At 35.7% G+C, this 26,070-nt stretch overlaps 1 protein-coding gene across 2 annotated transcripts in view; it reads right to left on the bottom strand.

The window, feature by feature from the left end:
• The window catches only part of Nlg-4 (neuroligin 4), a 221,646-nt gene that overhangs the window by 29,272 nt on the left and 166,304 nt on the right, over window positions 1-26,070 (bottom strand). For both annotated transcript variants that reach the window (XM_071709540.1, XM_071709541.1), the window contains exon 10: window positions 13,618-13,745. In XM_071709540.1, the coding sequence (XP_071565641.1) occupies window positions 13,618-13,745 (128 nt within the window). The remainder of the gene's footprint in view (window positions 1-13,617; window positions 13,746-26,070) is intronic.

Below are 26,070 nucleotides of genomic sequence, written 5' to 3'. Positions count from 1 at the left end.
GTATCCATGTACAATCTTTTCATTAATGTAACTAATTTCACTTTCTTTTCGAACTTCTAATAAAAAACTGTGATTACCAACATTCCTCCTTCGAAAGATTTCGAATTATTTACATTTAATTACTACTTTTGGTTCTTCAAATGGTCGTAAAAATGTAATAAGCATCGATTTTACAGCATGATTCTAATGTGGTTTCTTTCAATTGGCTATTTTCCATTGACGACCAACTGTTAACGATTAACGACATAATATAAACGGCCGTAAAAATTGCGCGACAGCTGTCGTTTTATTTCTGCGTGATAACGCTCCGCCATATCCTTCTAGCGTCATCGATGCTGACACAGGCGCATCTCGTGGCCGCAACCGCTAAGCCCCAACCGTGAGCGCATTAATTCTTAACGCCAAATTGGCATTGCATTAGCGGCACTCTGTCATGGTAATACCGTGATTAAGTGCTACACACCTATGCTATGTCGTTCGTCCGGACAAACGTAGCTACTGTATTCGCATTGTGGCGCCAAAAAGTAATGAAGCGAGCTGCGTAATCTCGTTTCGTCATTTCCCGTCATACGCTTGCTCAACAGTGCGCATTACCGTTATCGACCAAATGTCTATAAATTTGTCAATTTTGTTACCTTTATGCGTCTGAAACAAAATTTAAAGGAATTAGTCAAATTAATGATTGGGGCTTTAAGTTAACGATTAAAAATTTCAATACAGAATTAAAAGAAAGTTAACAAAATGTTTTTTATGCTTAATAACATCTTTAATTAATTTGTTTTTTAAATTGTAATTATTTGTTATTACAACAGCAAATAAGTAAAATTATTTTTAGAGAAGTAAAGTAATAAAAGTGATCTTTTTTATCTTTCCTCAAGAGTTTCATCAGTTGATTGTATCTAGTTGCGCCGGGTCAATTACGAACTAGATCTCAATTGAAGTGTCTTCGCTTACGACCTGGACAAGAGTGCAAAGTGCTGGAACTATGGAAGTTACCGCATGTCTGCCTACATACAAGTTAATTTATGCTCATTTCATGTCCAACTCCGCGCGCAGCCGGCATGGCATACGGGGCCAGCCGGGGCGTGTGCATTACATAAACACGAAACGCGCGCCACATAGGGGATAGAGGTGTTCCGTTGCAAATGGAAGCGACGCTCATCAGCATCGCCATCGATGCTTTAGGTCTCGACCATTTTAATCTCCGTGACCCATGCCGGAGCGACAGTTATTCGCCGACACTCGTGTCAAATTGCTTGACGTTTCCCCGCCGCGAATTGCGGCCGCGAGGAAATCCTACGGGAGCCATGCATCGTTTAGTAATGCGCGTTTCGTCAAATATACGGAGAGACACGCGTAGTACATAATGTAGAATTATGTTCAATTTTATAACTTGCTCGGTCATGACTCATGACTGACACTACCACGTTCTGTGTTTTAATATTAATTTCGATACCTGTCTTCGTTTGTGTCTTTAATATAATGTATATATATATATATATATATATTATATTCATCTGATAAGATGTTTTATTAATTTTTATACAAGCCGAGCGTTATTTTAAATTAAATCCGTTATTTTAAATTTACAAATTTCGATTTTAAAAACTGAATCAGCGGTTTCGAAAACTCTATATGCAATTAAACCATATTTCGAATTTTTTGTTCATCATATTAAATTTGGCATTTTGAATTCTTAAATTTTTATTTCAAATTTAAAATCAAATTTCAAAAACTTTTTAATATAAATTTTTAAGCAAATAAATTTTTTGCATTTTCGGGCATATTAGATCCGCCATTTTAAATTTCGCAATTTTGATTTCAGATTTGAATTCAGTGACCTCAGAAACATAAAGATATAGAGTTTTAGTTCCGTTAAAAGTATCTTTTCTTGAATGTGCAGATTTTTCCGTCATCGACAGTTCTGGCCAGTTTTTTTTATTTCCGTCATTGACATCAATGGGTTAAGAAAGTCTTAAATTTTTTATTTCTTGCAACACTGGTTCTCATAGTTTCAGAAATGCAACTACTGAGTAAAGGTAAATATCATTTTAGCTGACGGATGGCTCGATTTGACGGTCTCTCGATTTGCGTGGGTGTTTTTCAATAGGATTGATACTGAATCGTACAAGAAAACCTTTTAGCCCGGTATCGAGAGTGCAATCGGGCGAGATAAATTCGAGTATGGCGGAGTAATCACCCGATAAAGTTGTTGACCCGTGATTTTTAATCAATCTTCGTTCGCGCATCGCCATGACCGGCTCTGCGATATCCGAAAATCGAATGATCAACGCCAACGAGACTCGGATCGATCGGATCTCACCGGGGCAGGGCGTAACTGTAAATCGGTACTTTAACATCGACAATACTTACTGAGCGCAATTGATTATACTTGAACGTCGAAAAATCCTCATTAATCGACGTCCTGTGATACTTTGACAATCAATAAAGGACATGTACGTTTAACGAAAAGATTAATGAAAAATTAAACAAAAAGATATATTAAGACCTTTTTATATTATCTATAAAAATAAAAAAATTATTTAAAAAATCATTTACATTCAAAGATTCGGGATGTTTACAATTTTGTGGATTTTGCCACTTTTGTTTTTCTCTCTTGGTAAAGTTAAATAATAATAATTCATCGAATACGTTAATCTACTCGATTCATAAAAGATTATCTACAAATAGCAAATAGAGCAATTTAATTACCTGCTGATTAATCACTGAGTCGCGAAAAAACGCGTTTCTTTCAGCCGCCATAGAAACGAAAGTTCCATAAGAGAAAACGCGGTTTTCATTAGGTACTAAGTAATTAATTGGCACTTCATTTGCATAACTGTCACAAAGGCTACGGTTTGATCGATGTTCTTTCGCGTATTAATTGATCGATGGTTCTGTTCCAATCCTCGAATTCCCCGTGCACCTTCGTGTTAAATTAAAAATTTGAGTGTATCCAGAATTTCGGTAATCCTTCAATCTAATACAAACATTAATTCGACAGGAACATCGATTTAACAGAAACTTCTTATCGGACCCCTTCAATAAAGGAGCAAAAGTTCCATTTAACATTTTTGTATTAAACATTTCGTAATTTGTATTTTACGGACGCTTGAATGCGAAATTCATCGAGCATCAATCAACATGGTATCCTGGAGGATGCTGCAAGGAGATTTTAATTTTATCCAAGAGCGGCAAACTTTTTAATAGTATAATTGCAACAAAATGCCGAGTGATCGATATACCGCGATGCGGTTGGAAGCGGGATATAATGACGACAAGAATGGAGGTAACAAGAAACACATGGCTGAGTCTTTGCATTCAGTTCCGGAGCAGCTGCTGGTCGTTGGGAAACTGCAGCAGGGACTCACGCGCGCGAGAGAACTTAAAGGCGAAGTTACGCCGCCGCCTCAAACTCCAACTCGATACGCACCCTCCCCATCTACTGTCTCTCCCTTTGCCGAGATACGGGTTTACCTTTATTTTTATGTACGAAAGTTGTTGCAGTCGTAAGCACCGCCAATGTTGTACCGTCCGTGCTCATCGGAACGATAAAATAAAGCATCTCGCTGGCTGAAAACAGTGTAACTTCATCCGAGAATTACATTTGAACCGCGAGTAGCTTTTACATCTCCCGTGGTTTCCATAAGATTTATGTATAATGTGATATTAAAAGCATACTTTTGATAAATCCTCTTTAGCGGAGATTTAATAGCACTCATATAATTTTGAATGTATTAATTTAATAATTAAAAACTTTTAAAAAATTATGCATACGAACAAATCTTCTTGCTAATAAAATTTAAAGTTACAATGAAATCTCAATGTTAAGTTTAATAAATCAATATATCTGCATTTAAAAATAGTTTTAACTCTTTTTTTTTTAGTAAATCTCGTTTCATTAAATAATGAAGAACGGTGAGAACATGAAATAAGAATTGCGACACAGCGGAATCCTTGAAAATCGCGATTCGCCGGCGCCGGTCCGAGACGAAGGTAATTCTACGGCATGGCATTATAATTTGGCAGCTTCATCAAATTGTTCTGAGCTGTTCCTCGATTGTCGAGTACCTGTCGTAATATGCCGGAATTCCCACGTGCATTAGTTTCGTCTCCGTTAAGAGGATGTGTATGTATCGGAGTGGATAGTAGAAGGGGGTGTGAGTTTGCCAAGTCCGTGCGAACTGTTTTGGCAGCGTCCCGACACTTAAGGCGAAGGAATAAGGATTGGTAGGAGATTGTGTGGAGGGTGGTTGACAGTTGCATATGCACTTTTGTGTATGTACGTGCAATGTACGTGAACATTAAACTGGCTAAAACATAATCTTTTTTCAAGCAGGATTCTGAGTTCTATTTAAGCTATAACTTAAAGCGATAACTTAAGCAATAACTTTTAAATCATCTAAATGATGTTTAATTTCGTAAATATGATGTGGATTTATTCTAAATTGGGATATAGAATCAATAAGATGGGCATTAGAATTTATAATATATAAAGTGTAATGATATTTATAAAATATTATTAATATTATCAAAATAAAGATTATAGTACATAATTAAATGTGAATACAATCATACACATAATGCAGGCAGAGTGTATTGAGACGATCACAGGTAAGGAGAGGTAAAAAATGTAGAGGAAGGTGGGGTAATTCAGCCCATGCCGCGGCTGAAAAAGTATCCCTTGTTCGTGCGCGGTTCTGGTAACCGAGGTCACTAACAAGAGTCGACGCTTTTACGAAAATCTTAAGGGCCGATCCCGTTATTCTAAAGTCTGACATCTCGCGTGACGCAGGAATATCTCTTTTCGTCTTTTTTACAGCGCAAGATGATCCGCTGTTTTATGAGTTGACAAGATAAATTAATAAGTCAGCCTGAATGTTTCTCTTCGAACACTCGTAACGTTCGCCGGCCGTTTCAGCGCTTGTCGCACTTCAAAGCGAGACGAAACGCCAAAGATCAAGATTCTCTATGTTTCACAAAGCGATACTAAAGCACCCTAAGCTTTTTTTCAAGATAACTTGAAAACTGTTAAAGATAACTAAACTTTGTTCTCACTGAGTTGTAATGCCAAATGTTTGTTACAACGTGTTTCTAACAAATTTTATTTATTTATAGTAAGTTTAATGTTATAACAAATTTTTCGAAGGTAGATTTTTGTAGAGTAACTTAAACCATGTTGGGCAAAGTGGTACACTTTATTAATCTTTGCAAAAAAAAATGATTTTTCTCATATTTTAAGGAATATTAATAATGAAACAGTCTATAATAATTATTATATTACATATTTATCATAAACTCTAATTTTCATGCTCTATGCAACAATGTCATACAAATATATGTGACACCTTTAAAACTTTTACTCAAATAATATATATATTTATAATGTATACTCATCTCATAGTATTATTACTCTTGTGAAAAAAAAGAAACAATAGAATATAAAATGCAATACTTTTAAAAAGTACATTATACAAACTATCTCAAAATTATCCGATATCGTTATTTTTACCTTGACATCGTACACAATAGAAACGTACACTTGCTAAATAGACTACGTTAAAGTTCTATCTTAGTTTTATATGCAATAAAAAGCGACTAAGAAGCTATAAAGTAGATTGACTGTAAAATAAAAGTTTATATACTAACCTTACACGCTGTAAGCGATACACTTCAAATCTTCAGTTTCAATTTTTAACTTTATAACGTGTTGTGTCACGCTGCCGCTTTGTACGTTAGATTAGGGGGCCAGCAACTAGTAATTCCACTGCTAGGTTGTAATACTTAATAATCTAGATATCGTGATGGTTCAAGTTGCCCACGTGGTTCACGTTACCCCACCCCAACTTCCTTTACGCATCCACATCAGATGCAAGATACAAGCAGAGAGACGTGTTATAATTCACGAATGCACTTGTGCGTTATTCAAGCGATATTGTGTGATAAATTTATATTGTAGATTTCGTTTCTGCAAAATTAATATCGCAAAATTGTTTCAAATTCTGTCAGAATCGTACCATATTACAGGTGCTAGATAATATATTACCGCATAGTTATAATTTATTTACACCTCTATGTATTTAGATAGGGCATGTAATTTTGCATTTAAATGTTGCACATGTTTGCGCAACATTAGAGATATAACGAGCAATTTGAAGAAGATAATACTTCGAAATGGACAGAAAATTATAATTTTTAAATGGAGCCAACTAAAAATATGGATTTAAATTTCGACAAAAGGTGATAACATTGCATTCATGTCATGTATGTGTAATACTATTGGCACAAATCAAATAGTATGATATTTAAAAGTTGAAATTACTTATTAGTAACTTCTTTTCTTTTAAATCTTAGATATTGTCACAGTTTTATACACGTATAAAACGGAAATTTTGTAAAAGAAAATCGGAAAGCGCTGTTTGACGAGTAGTTTCAAGTAATCTTATGGTTAACTTCGAACTGAAATAATATTGCGCATTTTCTATTTCAACTTTTTGATTAGAGTACTTCAAATATTTGCGCTTTAAAGTTCTCGAATCCTTGAAATTTGTCATTTCAACAGTATCTTTTTACCTTCGATTTATCGATTTGTTAATTTCTTTACTCCGTTCCTCTTTTTTTTTCTCTAGGATACGACGATGGAACTTTCGATGGATCTTTTTTCGCACTTCGTAGCCGCGGCTATTATGTAAATTCCCGAAGAAATCTTATATAGATACGTAGCGCACGGCGATATATATACTCCGTGGACGCCGATGGCGGTATGCCAAAAAGGCGCTGAAACTTTTTACAAGAACCGAACATTGTCGCCCGCGAGCGTGCATAAGAAAGTCGAAAAGACCACCCGAGTACGGGTAAAGTTCGCTAGCATGGTTTACAGTACCGATTGGATTGACCGAACTTTTCTCTCTAACTTCACACATGCACATATGGCTCTCGTGTACAGGTATCGACTTGAAGGATAGACGTGTACTGTAAATAGGATAAGTGAAATATATACCGTTCATTTACCGCAACAATTCAAAAATCGTTCTTCTTGAGTTATTTGTAGAAGAATAACGAGAATACTAAATAAAGACTTAATACATATAGCTAGATATTTAAATTGATATTACAAAATTTTGTTGATTTCAAACATTCAAATTTATTTTCTGGAAAATACTTTGTTTTTCGAGTTAAAGTTGCAGTTAATGAGCGATATATAATGTAATAGGAATCTTTTAATTAAAACATGTGCGCGGATTTAATATTTGCCGAGAGTTTAATATCGGTAATTAAATTGATCAATATTGGTACAATATACCGTGAAAGAAGGATCTGGTTGCAAAATTGCAGTACTAACAAGAATAATTACCCGCATGCAGAATTTGTTATCTTATACAAGAATATTTGCGTTGACGAGATAATTACAAGCTTTTATTTCAAGAATTAATTTAGAGATGGTAGAATAAAAGATTTCAGACTCTTTTGGATTCATTTTCCTGCTTTATATATCGAAACTTATTAATTGATTTACGTTACCATTCACATAGTTTACTTTGCGAGTGTGTTAATAATAAACTTCGATTCGCGCGGAAGCAACACGAAGTTGAATGAATACGGGAGGACGACGGAAGCCAATATACGAGATATTTATTGCGCGAGACGGCGCGGTCGAAGGAGGAGTGGAAAGCGGGTCGCGAGTTCGGCGATGTCACCTTCAATATTTTGTAATAAATTGCTAACTTTCCCGTAGGACTTCCGGGCCCGGCCCGGCCCGACTAATCTCGGTAAGAGCAAAGTCGCGAGGCTTCGAAAGTTCGACGGATGAACTTGCTGTTTAGCGCTTTATACTTCGGCGATAGTCTCGGGACGCCGCGCGCCGCGCCGTTGCTGTCAAGCCTTTCCAGGCTCCCCATCCTGCCTTTAATCCTAGAATAAGGAAGAGCCTCTCCAAAGAGGGAGAGGGGGGAAACCGCCTAAAGGGAAGCAACCCCCGAGTATCTGGCTTGTTCGTTGCAGCTGCCATAAAGGCCAACGCGTTTTGTAAACTTTATTGATGTGGTGAATCAGAGACACAAAAACTAGTAAAAGAATAGTTTGAAGTATATAAGGTAACTTAAATCTATTTCCTACGTGATCCTATTATTTCTTGTTGTTTGTATATATAGATAATAAAGAATATTTTGTTTCTTTAATTTCTTGTGTCTGATCTTTAATCTTGTTTAAATCTAATTAACTAAATAATATGAATTGTGTAAGTTGTTAAATCAAGTGTTAAATAAATGTACATGTACATGCTACAGTTTGCTACAATAAACGAAACTTCTTTTATCGCTAATTTCTAATATAAGTATTTTATTTGATACCGAACTTTAAGCAGTCATTATTGGCACTGGTATGATCGATTAGCCGGAACGCGTCGTCTCATAATTCGCATACGCGCGAAGCTGGCCAGCCTTGCCTTGTAATCTTCGCGTAATCTATTTAAGCTCGTTATTTCACGTCGCCGCGCCTTGCCGACCCGTTGCAAGCTTCTCGCGTTCTGCTCCTATATAGGGTGTTTACACAAGTTCTGCATAAGACCTTCATTCAACTTTAAAAACACATTTCTTTAATAAATTTGCGAGCGATTTTAACGTTTGATCAAGTGTCATTTATTCAATTTTTCAATTTTCTATTATTTTCCTCTTAAGTATAAAAAATGTTTATATTTATATAATAAATTTTAAGAAATAATTGCGCATTATTTCTTTGTTCATTTTTTATAAGAAAATCGATCTCTAGTGCGCAAACGCATGTATGTCTGTTGAGTTTCTGTAAAATAATAATAGAAAAGTGATAGTGTCACTATGTGCGCGTAATACATTATTCTTAGTAAAATATTTGTTAAAGATCTCAAACATATCGTAAAGTTATACTATGTAAGTTTACTGCTTACGGAACACCTTGTAGGTGTTTATACGCCCAGTGTTATGAGAACGCGACAGCGTCCACCCGTGTCAAATGTCACCGTTCATCACGAACGGGATATAAACCCCAGCGCCGCGCTCGTCATGGCTTTACGGGCTCTCGGCGTGCTAACGAAAAGGAAAAAGGAAGTATGGAGAGATCTGATTTAATTACGAACAATAGCATCCGTAACAACCGCGTGTAGTCATGAACCAGCGAAGCTTACGATAGATCGATTTAGGAATGTCTCGAGTAGCGAACGTTGCTGCCATGATATGTGCAATTGTTCTAATTTCTGCGTTCTGCATTCTATTCTGCGTGCATTTGTTAAGATCTTTTCCAATATGTTTTAATTAAAAATTCGTTATGCCAACCAGCTGATTTAATTTAAAAAGAATTCCATCCGGGGATTGCAGATTTATTTATTTGTTCACTTCTCTGAAGATAGCCCCGCACTTTTCGAAATTTGTATTTTTATTAATTGTGCTGCATTATGCGACGTTTGTGCCATTTTGTGCCAAAAATCCTATTTCGATAGCTTAGCGCACATTCTAGAATATAATAAAACACAAAATTTTTGTCAGGCTTGCACATATTAAATGTTGAGTTTTTTTATTTGTGTATTGGATTACAATTGTGCTAATTTGTGCCGCAAATGCGAAAACAATATTTTAAACCGTATTTAAAAAAATAAAAAAATAATACAATTTTGTTAGCCCCGCACTGTTTCCCGATTGAGCTCAAATTTTTTTTTAGTAAAAAGATACTAACTTGTGCTATGTTGTGCCGTTGAAAAAACATTGATATATCTATCCATTTAGTAGGAAAAAAATCGAAAGTAAACATAACAGCAGTAAATAAATATTGTTATAAAGGATTTATTGTGTTTCTAGTTGTATAAAATTGTTTCGGATGTCTATATGTATGTATGCATGTCTTGATTATCACTACATTATCTATATTGTCTTAATACTAGAAGACAGAAAACAAAAAAAAACAATAACCAATTACAAAAACAGAAATTTGACATTTTAAAAAAAAATGTGCCGGGTTATTGTGTTCGACGAGCACAACAATTTTTTCTAATGACAAAATCTCATCAGATCACTGAATTTTACAATACAGTCGATGTTGGAAACTTAGATTTTAGGAATACAAAAATTCTAAACCCTATACCATCCGAACCGTGGCAGATAATCAACTTTTGTAAATTGCGCTGAGTTTTACTACACGAGACAAACAAGCGACAATCGAAAGAAGTACGGAAAATCAAGGGAATTGAAAAAGAATCTAGCAAAAACGTAAGGGAAAAAATTGGCGTAGTCAAAATTCGGCCTATTGTGTCAGTTTTTGCTAATTTTTGTTTTTTTTTTACTTTCTTGAATACAGTTCAAAATATTGTTTTATTTGCGGCACAAATTAGCATAATTTTTACCCAATACAACACAATTAAGAAATACTCCAAATTTAACAAGGCTAATAAAAATTTTGTTTTTGTTATTTTCTAAATAGTGCGCTAAGCTGTCGAAATAAAGTTTTTGGCATAAAATAGCACAAATGCAGCGCAATTAATAAATATACAAAATTCTATAAGTGCGGAGCTATTTTCACAGAGATTATTTCTTCCGGTTTTATGGTTCTAGAATTTATTGATTTCAGACGTCTGAGGTTCAATTCTCAGAAACTGAGAGATATCAAAAGTCTTACATTGTCGCATAAAATTAAATTATTACGTTCAGCAGAAGGGTTTAAATTTTGGATTAATGGATTTTGGGATTCCAAAGTTTTATAATTTAAATATAATAAGACTGTTTGAAGAAGAATAATACAAAAGAGATTTTAAGACTTCTACATATTTATACACGTAATTTTGTATCGTAAGGATTAAGATAAAAGCGTAGGACAACAAATTTGATGGCATGCTTCATCCAGTGATAAATCCAACTATCAAGATACTGAATTTTCAAGGAATATACAACATATTTAAGACAACTATAGCGTAAATAAGACGGAGTAATATTTCAAGTGACATGAAGGTTAATCGATGCTAAAACAAAGTACGTTTATATAAGGGCTAAGGGGTAGCTACAAAGGAAGGGGGAGGCAGGGTTGGACGGGGTAAAAACTATTGCGAAGTAGATAGCGAGCGTTGCGGCGAGAGAGCGGATAGGCGAACAAAAGCGGAATGCCGAGACGTAAAACAACGACCACTCGAGCCGACGATTGCTGTTTTCGTTTCGGTCGAAAGCCCCGCCCGCCTCATCCCCGGGAGTTGCCGGAAATCGATGATTAAACTGAATCGAAGGAACAAAAGATTATTGAATTTCCTTGCTACGTAAAATTCGAAACAGATTCTTCGATAATGCCTGTCGTTTCTCAAATTGCGCTCAGGCGTTTCTGTTGTGACATTGTGTATTAACAACTGAGTATTTGCAATTAGAGTTAGACAAAATACAATTATAACAACAAGACTTTTTATGGCAAAAAATATCATTAAAACTATAAAAGTTTAATGACGTTTGATAAAAAAATCATACGATTAGATTGATTTACGTCTTACGAGAAAGAGGTGAAAAATAGAAAATTTATAATTTCCTAATGTTTATGAATCCCCATGAATACGCTAGATGATATGTATCGATATCTCGAGTGAGAATTCCGTCACCGCGGACTTAAGCTCTCGACCGGAGACTTTTATTCCATCCAGATAAGAGACAGAGGCACAAAAAAAATTAATCACGAAGGGAGGGGAAAGTATCTGCCCTTTCTGTTCCATTTTTACGGCGCATTTTTCTCGGATCACGCGCGGACGTCTCGGAGAATCGACTCGAGTTGACTCGAGCAACGTGGAATGCAGGCTATTGGTTCAACGCGATTTTTCACCAGACTTTTCCGGTGAAAAATGGCAAGCACCTTCCGCCATGTCTCTCTCTCTCTCTCTCTCTCTCTCTCTCTCTCTCTCTCTCTCTCTCTCTCTCTCTCTCTCTCTCTCTCTCTCTCTCGCTCTCTCTCGTGGCAGTGTGATCTTGATAAAAAATTTTTTCCAAGTCAAATCCAATTCTTTGACATGCGAGTTTATTTCACATTTCATATTTCATATATCTTTGGTATAAGCCAAAGGGAGACAGTCTCTCTCAAAAAAATTATTTAAAAACTAGAATTTTTCACCGAAGGTTTTCGTTTTTCTAGAAAAATAACTTAAAAAATCGGAAAGTCAAGCGGCGCTCTTCTTTAAGCAAGTTTGGACACACACTCATATAACGTCCAAGGTTTAACCCCGTATCGTTGATATTAGTATGGTGATGCTGTGCAAAAGTAATTAACGCGGACGATTTTTCGCGGGCACGTAAATGGATAGCCTACGGAACAAGCCACAGGCTTTTTCAGGTCAAAGGGCTCATTTCGCGTCATCTACGACGTGCTCGAGCACAGTCCTCACAATAAAAATGACTTCGCGGAAAGTCTCTAGCCGCTCTTTCCTCGAGCTCGAATAGCTACACACGAGTGGCAAGCCATGTTCCTGGCGCGACACTTCATCTCTCCCGGTCCTTTCTTTCTTCACGTACCGAAACGATGAAAGCTCGCCCGGGATCTGACCCGTTCTAATTCGAGCTAACTCGGCAGCAGCCAGCGCTTTCTTCATGCGCGCGGCTAAGTGAAGACTAATCGAACGTCGAGTGGCCCGCGCCCTCGAAATAAACCCTTCGAGCATATTTGCTCAGAAACCAAAAGAGTATCTTTGTTTGTTCAGCCATTTATATTCGGCCTTTTTTTCACGTAAAAAACGAGAACGAGGAATTAACGTGCTTTGCTAATTCTTTTGATATTCTGAAAAGTTAACCCGCTGGTGCAGTGCGACGACAATCAGAAGTTCTATATCGGGTTTAATAATTGAATGCTCATTTCTCTCTTTGTTTCGATTCTGAACTTTTCACTTCAGTTACTTTACGGTATAAATAATGTAGCGTACAGTTGCAAGAGAGAGAGAGAGAGAGAGTTTGACATGAAATCCAGCTCCAGTATATTTACATATAATTTAATATAATAAAATGTCATTTTATTTTATATTCTTTATATATTTTAATTTAGATACTGTAGACAAAATGAAAATAAAAGTTTGGAGATTTTGTTATTATTTTGTTAAATTTATTTCTAATTCAAGTTTAATGTTTAAGGCTTCTGTTCACTCACCACTATACTGTCTTAGATTGTGACGTCAGAAGCGATAAAATGTACAATAAAAATTCTTGCTAAATATATTAAAATGGAAATATGTTTTAATAAAACAACACTTACAATTGATAGTACTGACTTAAATAAACATATATCTGGAAATAAATTATGCATAACTAAAAATAAGCTATATATGTTCACATCTAATAAACTGTCAAATTAATAATATATACAGAAATAAATATGATTTAATTCCTCTTCGAAACAAAATGATAGTTTTCGGTATATTTTACAAGTCGCGAGTCGGTTGTATCGATTGTAAATGTTGCTATTGAAACATATTTCTATTTTAATATATTGCGCAAGAATTTTTATTTAAATATATTTTCTCGCTTCTGACGTCACAATCTGAGATAGTAGTGGCACGTGAGCGAACAGGAGCCTTAAAATATCCATTTATTCGTATCAAATGTCGCAAAATGCACACTACCAGGTAAATATAATGTTACTTACCAATTTCCAAGTATTTTTGATGTACCGGATCGTACTGTTCCCAGGACAAGCTGCGAAATCGGCTCTTTTCCCTACTAGCTGGTAAAAGAGTCTCATTTCTCCCATGATGATCGATAATGTTCGGATTTCTGTAAATTTAAAATTACCTTCGGTCAGCATTAATTACATTAATAAATAACTTTGCATTTCTTTTTCCACTTTTTTCCATCTTTTTCCTTCTGTTTATTCCGATCGAGTATCTTCTCGCGGAATAGAGATGCGGAATAATGCATTTGCTCAAAATTGAGATAACAAAATTCGAGAGTTAAAATGAAGAGTTGAGATGAAGAGCGGATTCGAATCACGAACGTCACATAATTCAGTATTGATGCGGGGGATATGAAACTAGCGAAGTTTGATATTTCCTCGAGTTGCACATTCCGTTATATACAACCACGGGCGAAACTTGGAGGTCATCCCTGCTCCGTGGTCTTTGCTGCGGTCAGGACTATAACCCATGAGTGACCATGCGGTTATTTTAGCGGAGGAAACAGAAGTAACATGTGGCTGGTTTCACGTTTTCATTAACAGTAAATGAGTAAATGGTAAACAATTGTGACCCTTTGGGCAAAGAGAAACACATATGATGTCTACTGTACATGTTCATCGTTACTTTGTTCAAGGATTAGTTTGAATTGACCAAGATAATATTTTGTAATTAATTGTTGCAATCAATAGAAATGTAAATTAAAGACTTCTAACGATGTCTGGCGTTCTTGTCTCAGAATCAATTATTTTTTCTCTTCAAAACAAAAAGAAAATGCTGTGGTAAAACATCCCTTGATTGCTAAGTATATTTAATATCAAAATAAGTCTCCAACTTAATATATTTTTTTATAATGGAGTTTTTAAATAATCGCACAACAATAGCGTCACTAAGTAAGATTACATAAAGCATAGTACTCCATTCTACGGAAAAGAATGGAAATGCAACAAAAGAAACTTGATTCGCAGAACTCAATCCGCCGCTCCATTTGAAATCTATAGAAGAATATTTTGCGGGATAATAAAGTTTTCACGCCGTTACAGTGTAAATTTGCCTATTCACAAAACGTTAGTTCAAAATAGTTAGTTGATTGTAAGTAACACTATCAATCCAGGAACGGCGACTGGGGTGATTTTTATACCATCACAAGTTCGAAAAAAATGAAGCTCACATCACAGTAATTTTTATGTGTTCTTCTTTTGTTTTTTAAATATTTTTTTGGTTTCTTCTTACTTTTTTCAGAAAAAATGTTGAGTAAATCTATACATATATTGTCCTCAAATAATACTAATAAATTATAGAACAATTAAAAATATGCGGTATGTAATTAATAATAATAGTAATATTTCAAAAATTTAATTATGACTTTTAATTGGGGTGTAAAAATCAGGTGATTATTTATGCAAAAAAAATTTATTACTGCGTGAGGAAAATATTATTTTATGTTTACACGAGAGCCATGTATGCCAACTATGTGTCTTCATATATCAAGAAAACCTGTAAATTGTCATATTACATTGTATACAGCATCTGGAGCGACGTTATTACATATTAACGTCACCAAAACGATTTAATTGACAATTGCGAATAGTAATGATTGGTAATATGGTCCCATATATATGGAAAGTTTATCGTTTTCAAAATTCATGGCGATAATGGTTGCGTCATAGTGGCTCGCGCGATGGGAGCGCATTGCGTAATTCGTAGCGATTTATGAGCGTGCGGGGATAAATACCAAAATCGTGGATCCTTGATATCGCGATATTCGGAAGCATATCGTTCGATCGGTCGAATTACACGGATAATTACGAGCGAAGTTGGTCGCAAGCCAGATGTAAATCACGCGAGACAGAGAGCGAGAGAGAGAGAGAGAGAGAGAGAGAGAGAATGCGGGGTTTTCATCGAAATAGAAATTTCCGTGTGAAATAAGGCTGTTATTTTAGTCATAGCGATATCGTCTGTCATGCGTGAGCTCGCTTGAAAAAACATTTTATTTTGGTAAAAAACAGACCACTGCCGATTTCCCGCCATATAGTAAAAGCAATAGAAAATTTTATGGACATTGCATCTCTCACGAGCGATCAAAATTTTTGCGGATATTCGAATTTTTATTGATTAATATAGCTATCTTTGGGTGGTCTGATGCATACTTCAAATTGAATGTCCACCATAGTTCAGAGTCACGTATATTTTTATTTTAGTTTATTTTATATAATATTAGTTTATTGTTTATTTTGTTATACTTATTTTCAAGATATTTTGTAAACAACATTTTATATACAATTCTTGTTTTCTATTTTAATATTTTCAATCAATATCTTATTAAAATTTAAATTATTCTGCAATTTGTGAGCAATATTGTTTAAACTGATCTTATTCTCCTTATATAATATTAAATAATTTAGCTTCAGTAAGCTTCAAGAATACAGTTATTAACACATATTTATTATATTGTTAAGTAGTACTTATATATTTTTTACTATTCTAATCTTGGTTTTATAATTTTATTAATGTATACAAACAAATAAAAATTATTTATTTATAATAAACAATAAATTATTAATTTATTTGCATACTTCAGCTGTATTATTACGACTACAAAATAATCTATTAATAACCTATATATTATGGAAGAACAGAGGATTGATATAATCGTTTATAATCGTTCGAGATTAACAACTTATCCTCATTAAATTTCATGTTGTAAAATTGAGATTTACCTTTTTAGAGATATAAAACGTGCCACATTTTTATCGGAAATTACGCTGTTCTTACAGAGATGAACATCGACGGAAAGACACTACATCGCGATAGTAGAAATTGCTATCTGGCCAATTAATGATAGCAACTGCGAATCGGTCGAAAGAAGGGAAGGAAGAAATACTCTCTCGAGTATTCACAAAGCGATGTACTAGCGAGTTTTCTCGTCGAGACGGGATACTCCTGTTCCCGATACGATTAAGACCAATTATTTATTATAAGTTTTCGTTTGCGTCTGCAGGCGGACCCATCGTAAACAAGATCTAAAGGCTCGAACTATCGGGTAGGTCGTCGTTTTACGAAGCAAGAGAAATTACTCGACGCGCAATAAAATGTTACAATTAAAAACGTTAGAAATAACGATGTGAAATAAAGTCAAAACAATTATCAATTCTGTAAAAATAATAATCGAGAGCAATATGTTCTCGCGACGTATCAAACGCGAGGTGTACTTATCACGACACGGGAGGCGGGAGGTGGGAAATTTGTTTCTTCGATCGCGCATCGTTCAAAGTTAGTACACGGCTATAACATTCCATGTGTGGGTATGCTCGTATACGTCCGCTGCGAATGCGCTCGTGATGGAACACGTCGGGACGGTTGGATAACGTATATCTATGTAGATTGTGTAGCAATGGGGGCAACAATAATCTATAATGCACAGCACTCTGCAGAGCGTGCATGTCTCCATGGTGCCACGCTGCTCGACGAAACCGCTCCGATAATGAATCCTCGGAGCGATTTCCTCACATGGGACATACATTGCATTTAACACTTTCAATATGTCTTTGATGTTATCCCCGGATATATGAAATTTAGAATAAACATCGCAATATTGATTATATATTTATATATTAAAATTACAAATTATTTTGGTTACTGTTAATTTTATCACAACATATGGTGCTGCTAATTCAATCAATTAATTCGACATCTTAAATAATTCATTAAATAAAGAGAGACAATTTAAATATTTAGTTTCTGACTAATAATTCTGATTGACAAAAATTTAATTAGAAATATATACATCATGTATTTTTCTTTATATTGAAATATTCTAATATTAATTACGCTTGCTATGAATATTTAAATTAAAATAAATTTGCGTCACTTTTACACACATTATTGAAAGGTATTATATTGCGCTGCAAACATTCTTGACGAAAAATATTATGCCGCTGTCGTCCTTCGATTTTTCTTGTTTCAGCCGTCATGATTTATAACGTTATAGTCCATACAGTTTGCTATCCTGCTCGTATAAATTCAATGAATTATGTAATGTCGGTTACCCGTTTCTCTGAAAACGCATCGTCGACGATACATAAATTATTAGATGCGACCATTGTATGGGTATATAAAATATGCGTGGTTTCACTGATGCATTACCGTAAACGGATCTCTATCAGTTAATACATCATTATAATTTTAATTAAATTATCCTCGAAGTATACGCTACCGTGCGACTCGCAAATTAACGATTAACTGCGACTGTTTTTGCGTAATCCAAATTATGCAAGGTATGAAGAACGCGGTATTACCAATATTTACATTAGTATTACACATTTTATTTCAACAGAGGGCATTGTCTTGAAATTGAATGCAATTAATTTGATGAATTGCATAACAGCAAAATGTAGTCGCCATAAATTTTTTATGTAGTTTAGAATTTTTTATTAAGGTATAAATTGGTGTTTGTAGGGAATTACAAAAATTATAAAAATGTGAATATAAATAAGTAAATCACTGTCGGTTGAGCAAACTGTCGCAGCTTCACAGTCTTCTCTTTTGCGGAAGAAAATTTACACTTAAACTTTTTATTTTATTTAAGTCTATAATTAGCTCTCGTTACTTTCATATATCTGCTCGAGTCTGTGAAGGAACAGGCTGTTCCGTTTGAATGATGAAAGACGCCAGACACAACAGCTGGTTATGCCGATGAAGCCAATTACGAGCATCGTGGTCATGTATGGACCTATAGACAATCTCCGCTCGGGAGATCGATCTAATGGGCGCGACTGCCAGTTAGCATGCATCATCGGCGATTTAAGTGAAACCGACTCCGATCAATGGCACTCCCTCCCTTTCTCTCCCTCTCCCTCTCTCTCTCCCCCCTCCTCTCTCTCTCTCTCTCTCTCTCTCTCTCTCTCTCTCTCTCTTTCTCTGTCTATCAATTTAAAGCTCGATTTCGCTTTAATCCCCTTACGTAAAGTCGCTTGGAAAAATGCCGACTAACGCGGGATCTATGCTAGCTCAGTGGACCTTGATGTCACACCTGGCCGACCCGACATTCACCACAGACATTGACCTGTCGGTGTGCGATAACATGTATGTATGGAATAGAGCAGAAATATAACACGTACGATACGTGATATAGGAAAGAACGTTGAATAAAAAATGAGGAAAGATATATGCAAGATACAGGGAAATACAGGAGAAACATATTTTGTTAATAATTATACATAATTGTATTTTAAGATACATTAAATTTCCTCAATTTTATATTTAATTTATACGAGTACAACATGTATATGATGCATGATACAGAAAAGAATGGAGGAAGATATTCGAGGTACACAGAAATATAGGAGAAACCTATTTTTGTTAATAATTTTACATAATTGTGTCTTGAGATACAATAAACGCGTTCTTGATTTTATAATTTTAATAATATTACATTACGCATAAATAATAAAGCTTTCATCGAACGGTGATTATTTTTACATTGCGTTTATTAAGTTATCTTAGCAATTGGTAACAGGATCCCTTGATATTACATATCAAACCATATTAATGTTATTTGGTGATTACTTCTTGTTAACGTTCCAGTGTTAATGCGGATGTTCCGCCGGGGATTCATAATCAAATAATGAAAATTTTGTTCGGGGTCGGTATTCGACATAATGAAATTTCACTGCGAAATCATACCTCCGATATTATGCGCGGACTTTTCTGCATAAGAGCGAAATTGAAACTATACCTGCGCGCACTACCTATCGCCATTACAGATCCGCGCGGTATCAGTAATTGCAAAAGACAGTACATCACAGTGTTGTACTGCGCGAGGCAGGCACTCATATCCTCTCTCTCACACAATTTCTCTCTCCCGCACATTTCTCCTATAAGTCGTTAACACATTCTTGGTTCGCGGCGCTGCAGAATTTCCTGCTGATACGCGCGAAAAAGCTTCATATTCGAGCTTAACATCCCTTTTAGAATGTACGATGTAAAGATGGAAAATGGAGAGAAAGTAAAACGGCCTCTTTTCCGTATGTCTCTATGCTGTGTGTGGCAGCTATTTTTTACATTAGAATTTTTAATTAAGATACTATTGTTCAAAATTTAATTGAAACACCTCAGATTTTTTATAATACATTGAAGAAATACGTTTTGATATTTAACGAAAAAGAATAAAGAACGATATTCCATTATTTGGGATTGACAGGCATTGTTCCAAAAATCTCAATCTCTTTTTTAAAGAAAAAACGATAAATTTAATTTCAGGCATATGAATATTATTTGTGTGTGTCTCGCAATAATAAAATAAAACAAACGAAGGCAGGTCGAGAGACAAGACTTTATTTATCGAGATTTTAATTTGCGTTGAAAAAAAATGAGCCAGCTATAGTCGTCGTCGCGCCGTGATAGCGGCTAGGGCCTTTCCAACGTATCAGAGTTCAACCGGCGCGACACGACCGCTCTAATTGGACCTCCCGTGAAATTAATGAATGCAGACGACTTTGACGCGCCGAATTCTGCCGAAAGAACGCGTTGCGTGCCGCGGACCAACTATCTTCCATCACCTTTTCCGTCAAAGAACCCCGAGGGGGTCTCGCCGGCCCCGCTTACTCGTCGTTGTTTCGTCCTTCTTCCGTCGGCGCACAATAATTATGGCAGTCGTGTGCATCGCGCTCGCCGTGTCATCCCGCCTCCTCTCCGCGCCCGCCGCCCTCTCTTTGCGAGTTCCGGAACATAGGGGCTGGCTCGTGGTCGGTGGAAGATAGGTGGTGGTAAGGGGTGGGTTTTAGTCCGGGAGAATATTAAAGTTTGCTCATTAACCGCTGATGCATTGCCCTGTCGGCTCACCCTTTCCACTCCCTCGCCCTAACCCCCTCCGCCCCCATCCCTCTTCTTTCCGTCCCGTCTTCTTCTGCGTTCTCGTTACGACGCGACGATACGAAAGTAGTCTCGTATTAACGCGGATAAAAAATGTACCGTTCGGTACAGCCAGCCCCCATTATTAATCATCATCTCAGTTTCGAGACGTGCCCCTGCGAGGAACATTCAGTAAATCGTGATCCTGAATAAGGGAGATTTATTATAAACAGAAATGCGCATTGCACGCACTGATGTGCAATACTTTGTTAAAATTATTTACAATATTGGACAGCGGAATAACTCAATATATTTCAGATATTTCTCTTTGCATTTTTGCGTATTAAGTTAAATGCAAAATTTAAATTTTTGCGTATTGTTAAATATATAAAATACCTACTTCTCTCTGTAAGAAAAAATCTGTCACTTTCACACGCTCGCGTATAATATCTTTACTTTCATCGAGATGAGTTAATGTTAACAGAATTGGTACAATAGTCTTCGAGTTCTTTTGCCTTTGATAAAATTTTCTTTAATCATGTCGCAGAACCTTGAAACGTAAACGAGCGTACCCTACGGCGCCCCGATATCACGGCTCAAAGCCTGGCGCTCATCACTCTTCATCGTTCCCTTTGTCATTGAGACAGAAATGAAAGCCGTTGCTGTGGTAACCATTTTAACGTGTCTCCGAAACCACTAATAGCAATTTACCCAACGTGCATATCCAGGTAGTACGTAATTAAGCTCTGCCTCTTCCCACGCCCCCTTGGAGCCACCCCCCCTCCTAACCCCTATGTGAGACACGAGCAGGTTTTGCGGTTGCGAAGCGCGCGCGCGACACGGTAAGGGGAGGGGGAGGGGGAGAGAGAGCATTAGCGGCATCATGGACCATGCTCTCTCCCCGGAATGCCGTAGCGAGTCGTTATAACGCTCTTCCTTCCTCGGAGGAACCACAATGCTTCCTGCGAATTTCCAAATCCATCTGGATTACAGCAACTCGAGCAACGTTTCATGGTGGAATTTACAGTGAGTCATCGTCGACGGCTCATCGACATTACAACAATATAAGACAAACGAGATATTGCGTATATATGAATTCATACATTACGAATGTACAGACGTAACAACACAATCATCTACAATCTACACTGAAAGAAAAAAATAGTTTTTACAATTACCACAATTTTACTTATAGTTGTTTTAACAATGCGAATTATAGCTGACTCAATACTACAATATTGTTGTCATAGCTTTAACATGCATTCGCTTAACCATAACATTTTATACACTAGAATTTGCGATTTATGTATAGGAAGTATATTAAGATCGTACTATAAATATAATAAAAATGATTATAATTGAAAAATCTATGCATATAAGATTTTTACTAATATTATAGCAATAATAACTATATAAAAGTAAGAACCTCAACCATAATTACTCTATTATGTAATTATAGTCGCAAAATACTTTTCGCTCAGTGTAGATAATAAAGAATCTAATTATCCTATTAGATAGTTTAATGGTTAGGTTAGGTGTATAACTGTTCTTTATGAGATATATAACAAACGTTGAAAGATTCTATTTCAAAAAACTGCAAACGTTTCATTATATCAAAATTTAGAATGCAAACAGTATTTAACACTCGAAAATATACTCATTTAAAATGTTTTTTCTTAACTTTCTTGTTATCTGTACAGTTATCCAACTGTGTAAAGTTTTAATAATTTAATAATGTAATTGTCCAATATCCGAGAGTTCCGTTACAACTTTGGCATAGTGCGACTTCTTGTTTTCGACGATCAAGGATTAAAATGCACGGATTGTTCTTCAGCATCGCACAATCAGCAATTTTTGGTAGTTCTTCAAGAAATAATCAAACTAAAAACATTTTGCTGTTTTATTCGTGCATTTGAGGAAATGTTCACTGCATGTATGTAGAGATTCTAATATTTAAGAATCTAAATAATTTCAAATTAAGCATTCCAGATTTCAGTTACTGTTTTTTTTTTTTTTTATATAAAGAATCGCATTTTTATAATCACTACTACATAGTAAAATATATTTACCTAATTTCTTTGTTAAATTTCAAACAAATAGTTTACATTTCCAGAATTTGTATCTATATATATATGCATTTACTTCTCCAATTCGCAACAAAGCCGATTGTTACTATTCTTGCTACTAAGCTCTGTTAACGAGTATACGGTGTAATTACCACTTTGTTCATTCGTCTAAACTGAGCTTGAAAATGGGAAACATGCCACGAGAATAACGGGAACTTTTAAGGATCCACCAATCCAATGAAGCGCGCGTTGAATCAGGGTTAAAAGTTTCGGGCCGACTGTGGCGTAATTAACGACGTTTAGAGATCCCGAGAACTTGTTGATAAGGTCGAAAGTTTGTCCCGGCCAATTATTTGCAATCTAAACAACGAACGCGAGGCACATTATAAGTTGCGCGCAGCGCCATTGTTAATTCGTCGCGTGCCAACGGTCCGCAAAATCTTCAGTGATTTCAACTCTCCCTATACGTCGACACGAAACAGATTTACCATAGATATTAGGTTTTAACATGCATAAAAACATTCGTGAAACTCTAAGATTCAAAGACCCGATAGTTTCCGAAACATTGCCATTCATGTAAGCTTTTTCAGATTAAAAGCGGAATAAGTTTGTAATTGATAATCCACTTTGGAAACTTCATTCGTGCATACTTGACAAGTCATAGACGTAAAATCATTCACTCAGCTATGCCTATTTCTGCGATTATTAATTAGAAATAATCGTCCCCAAAAATATAACAAGCAACTTGACGTCATCTACTTAAGAAAGAAATCAATATTTTGTAGAACATGAATTAAATAATATTCAGAATTATGAGTCTCTGCGATTTTCTCGTTGTCCCATGTTGCACTTTATTTTTGTCGTATCATTCTGTCATCTTACGATCAATCTCACTGTCATTTATCGACTCACTTTTCTCCTTTTTAGTCATTCTTCTACTATCCTTCCTTTCTTCCCATCCATTATGCATGTTGAGAAAGAGAGGAAAGTCTAACCGCCGATCTTACCTGTTGCAACGTGAGCTTTCAATTCTCAAAGAACATGGCGACAGGGGATTTGGATATACATTGGAATCAAAAGAATGTATGCATCAACAAAATGTATTGAATTATCATAACAGGTTAAACATAACAGATTCTCTCAATACTTTTTTAGAAAATAAAATTTCTTATTAATTGCAATATTAAATTCTTAATTAACTCATTTTATCAAAATAAAGTAGATAACTTTCAATGACCGAATATCTTTCAATAATCCCCATTTATAAAAATTCAGAATAATGCGAGAATATTCATTCTTGAGAAAATTTTGACTAAAATATAAAATGCAAATAAAAATTACATAAAAATAACTAATAATAAGAGAAATAGGATCGTAACGATATACAATCAATTAGAATCAAAAGCCATGCGATCCAAGCCTAGGTCTTTGACGGCCTTTATATTAATTTCTGTATATACATATACATCTATATATAAAAATATATATATAAATTATATATATATATAAATATATATATAAAAATAACTTATAACATTTGATAACCAATAAAAATGAGGATTATTTTTGCTTAACATGATATAGCTCATACTCTCATCCATTCTTCTTCCCTTCGTAACTATGTTGCAAACAACTAAAGACAGCGGTGGGCGAGCTGGTTAGTTTTGCATGTATGCGTATGAATCTTGGGTTCTCTCTTTCTTGGATGCTCAAGGGAGATTATAATGCATGAACGTTGCAATGGAAGCTTTAGCCCATAGACCAGAGGGCATTAAGGGCAGGCTTCGATGGCGCGTTACCGCGTATGTCTGCATTATGTGGAGTTTACTCGTGGATTACGACAGTAAAGTACGGCGGCGGTGGTAGTTCAGGGGGTGGGAATAAAGGGCAAGAGGGGGCGAGGAGGAGGAGGGGGAGGGGGCGGCAAGCATCGGCTAGTGTTTGCGATTGCCACATTCGTGGTTATTGGACGGTCGTACTGTTTAGCCCTCGATGATTATGCTAAATTATTGTTTACACCGTTCCGCATAGTATTCATCTATTTGCCGTCAGCTATACGAGCCGCTGTAGCTACGGCTACACCTGTTTTAATTACACAGAAGAACTGAAATATATATTAATTAATTTGCGCGTGTCCCATATGCGCCATTAATTAATCCGTAATACCGGCGCGCATTTGAATTTTCGTAGCTTCTGCGTTTGACTTTTTATACCGGATATAATGTCATACATAAAGAAAGTTTGACATAATATTATTTAAACTGTTATAAATAAAGAATTTCTCGTAAAATATTACGCGCGAGCCACACACACACATATATAATTGTCATAAAAACGTTTTCAGTTTTGTGTGTGTGTGTGTGTGTGTGTGTGTGTGTGTGTGTGTGTGTGTGTGTGTGCGCGCGTGTGAGGTGTATTAAACGTTCTTTATTTTTGAATAACCAAAACTGACCGTTTCCGTGTATTGACGCATTAATCATTGGCTTCCGGCAATACGGCGATTAAACCTCAAAGTCATTCCAAAAGATAGATACCCCGGTGTAGGATGCGAGTTTAGGTGAGCAGAAGGGATAATCCCATGGAGTTAGTGTCAGTCAAGCCTGAATTACGACGTGTGATGGTATGGACGGCTCTATTTGCTGTAAAATTATGATAAACTGCGCCTCGCTAGCCGATAATAAATACGTGATCGATGGCCGCTGTTATTTCCAAATCGCGCCGTTACATGACAGAACGGTGGGTGGGAAAATTTTAAAGCAATAAACACGCGTATCGTGAATAAAATTGTTGTATCTACCTCACGAGAAATCGGCACAGTGTTTTGTGTGTTGCACATTTTAATTACATTTATTTTTCTTTAATTTGGATAAAAATAATAAAAACTAAAAATAAAAAAAAATTAATAGATATTTCAAAGACCTATAGAAGTATTAAAAAGGATTAATACTTCAAGTCTTAAAAAATACTTAAAATATTTTAAGTATTAAAAAGGTTCAAGACTTCGAAGATTTTTGTCAATTTTGTAAATCTTCTTTCGGTTGAGGATAGTTTATATGCAAATGCAGTTATACTTTGGAAAAACAGATAATCAGCGCAGTTGATTCTAATAGCTCCAGACATTACACACCCGACACTAATTGCGAAGTGCGAAATATCGATTGCAGTTATGCGGCTGTTATGGACAGGTAGTACTGGCAGAGCGATATCTATCAGATCATCTCGAAGTAGATTTACGGCATTTAATCACTCGAGTTTAATCGTGATTATCGCACAGGATTACGCACGGAATTATATCGACGTGTATGTCGTGAGTGTTTTTAGTGTCAATCCAACATCGTTTGGTGTTCAACTGATGTTAAAGCAAACACGGCGGTGGAAAAGATAGAGAATTAAATGACACTCTAAAAATAAGCGACGACTAATTTAACCTACGTTTGTGTAAGACCTACAAATCTATCAGCATATGGTGTAATTTTGGTATTCTAGAAAAGTCAATTTTTGTAAATTATA

Source organism: Temnothorax nylanderi, unplaced genomic scaffold, assembly GCF_030848795.1.
Source record: "Temnothorax nylanderi isolate EJ_2023f unplaced genomic scaffold, tnyl_v1.0 TNYL_tig0079_pilon, whole genome shotgun sequence".
In the NCBI taxonomy this organism is placed as follows: Eukaryota; Metazoa; Arthropoda; class Insecta; order Hymenoptera; family Formicidae; genus Temnothorax; species Temnothorax nylanderi.
This window is presented reverse-complemented; position numbering and strand designations above follow the sequence as displayed.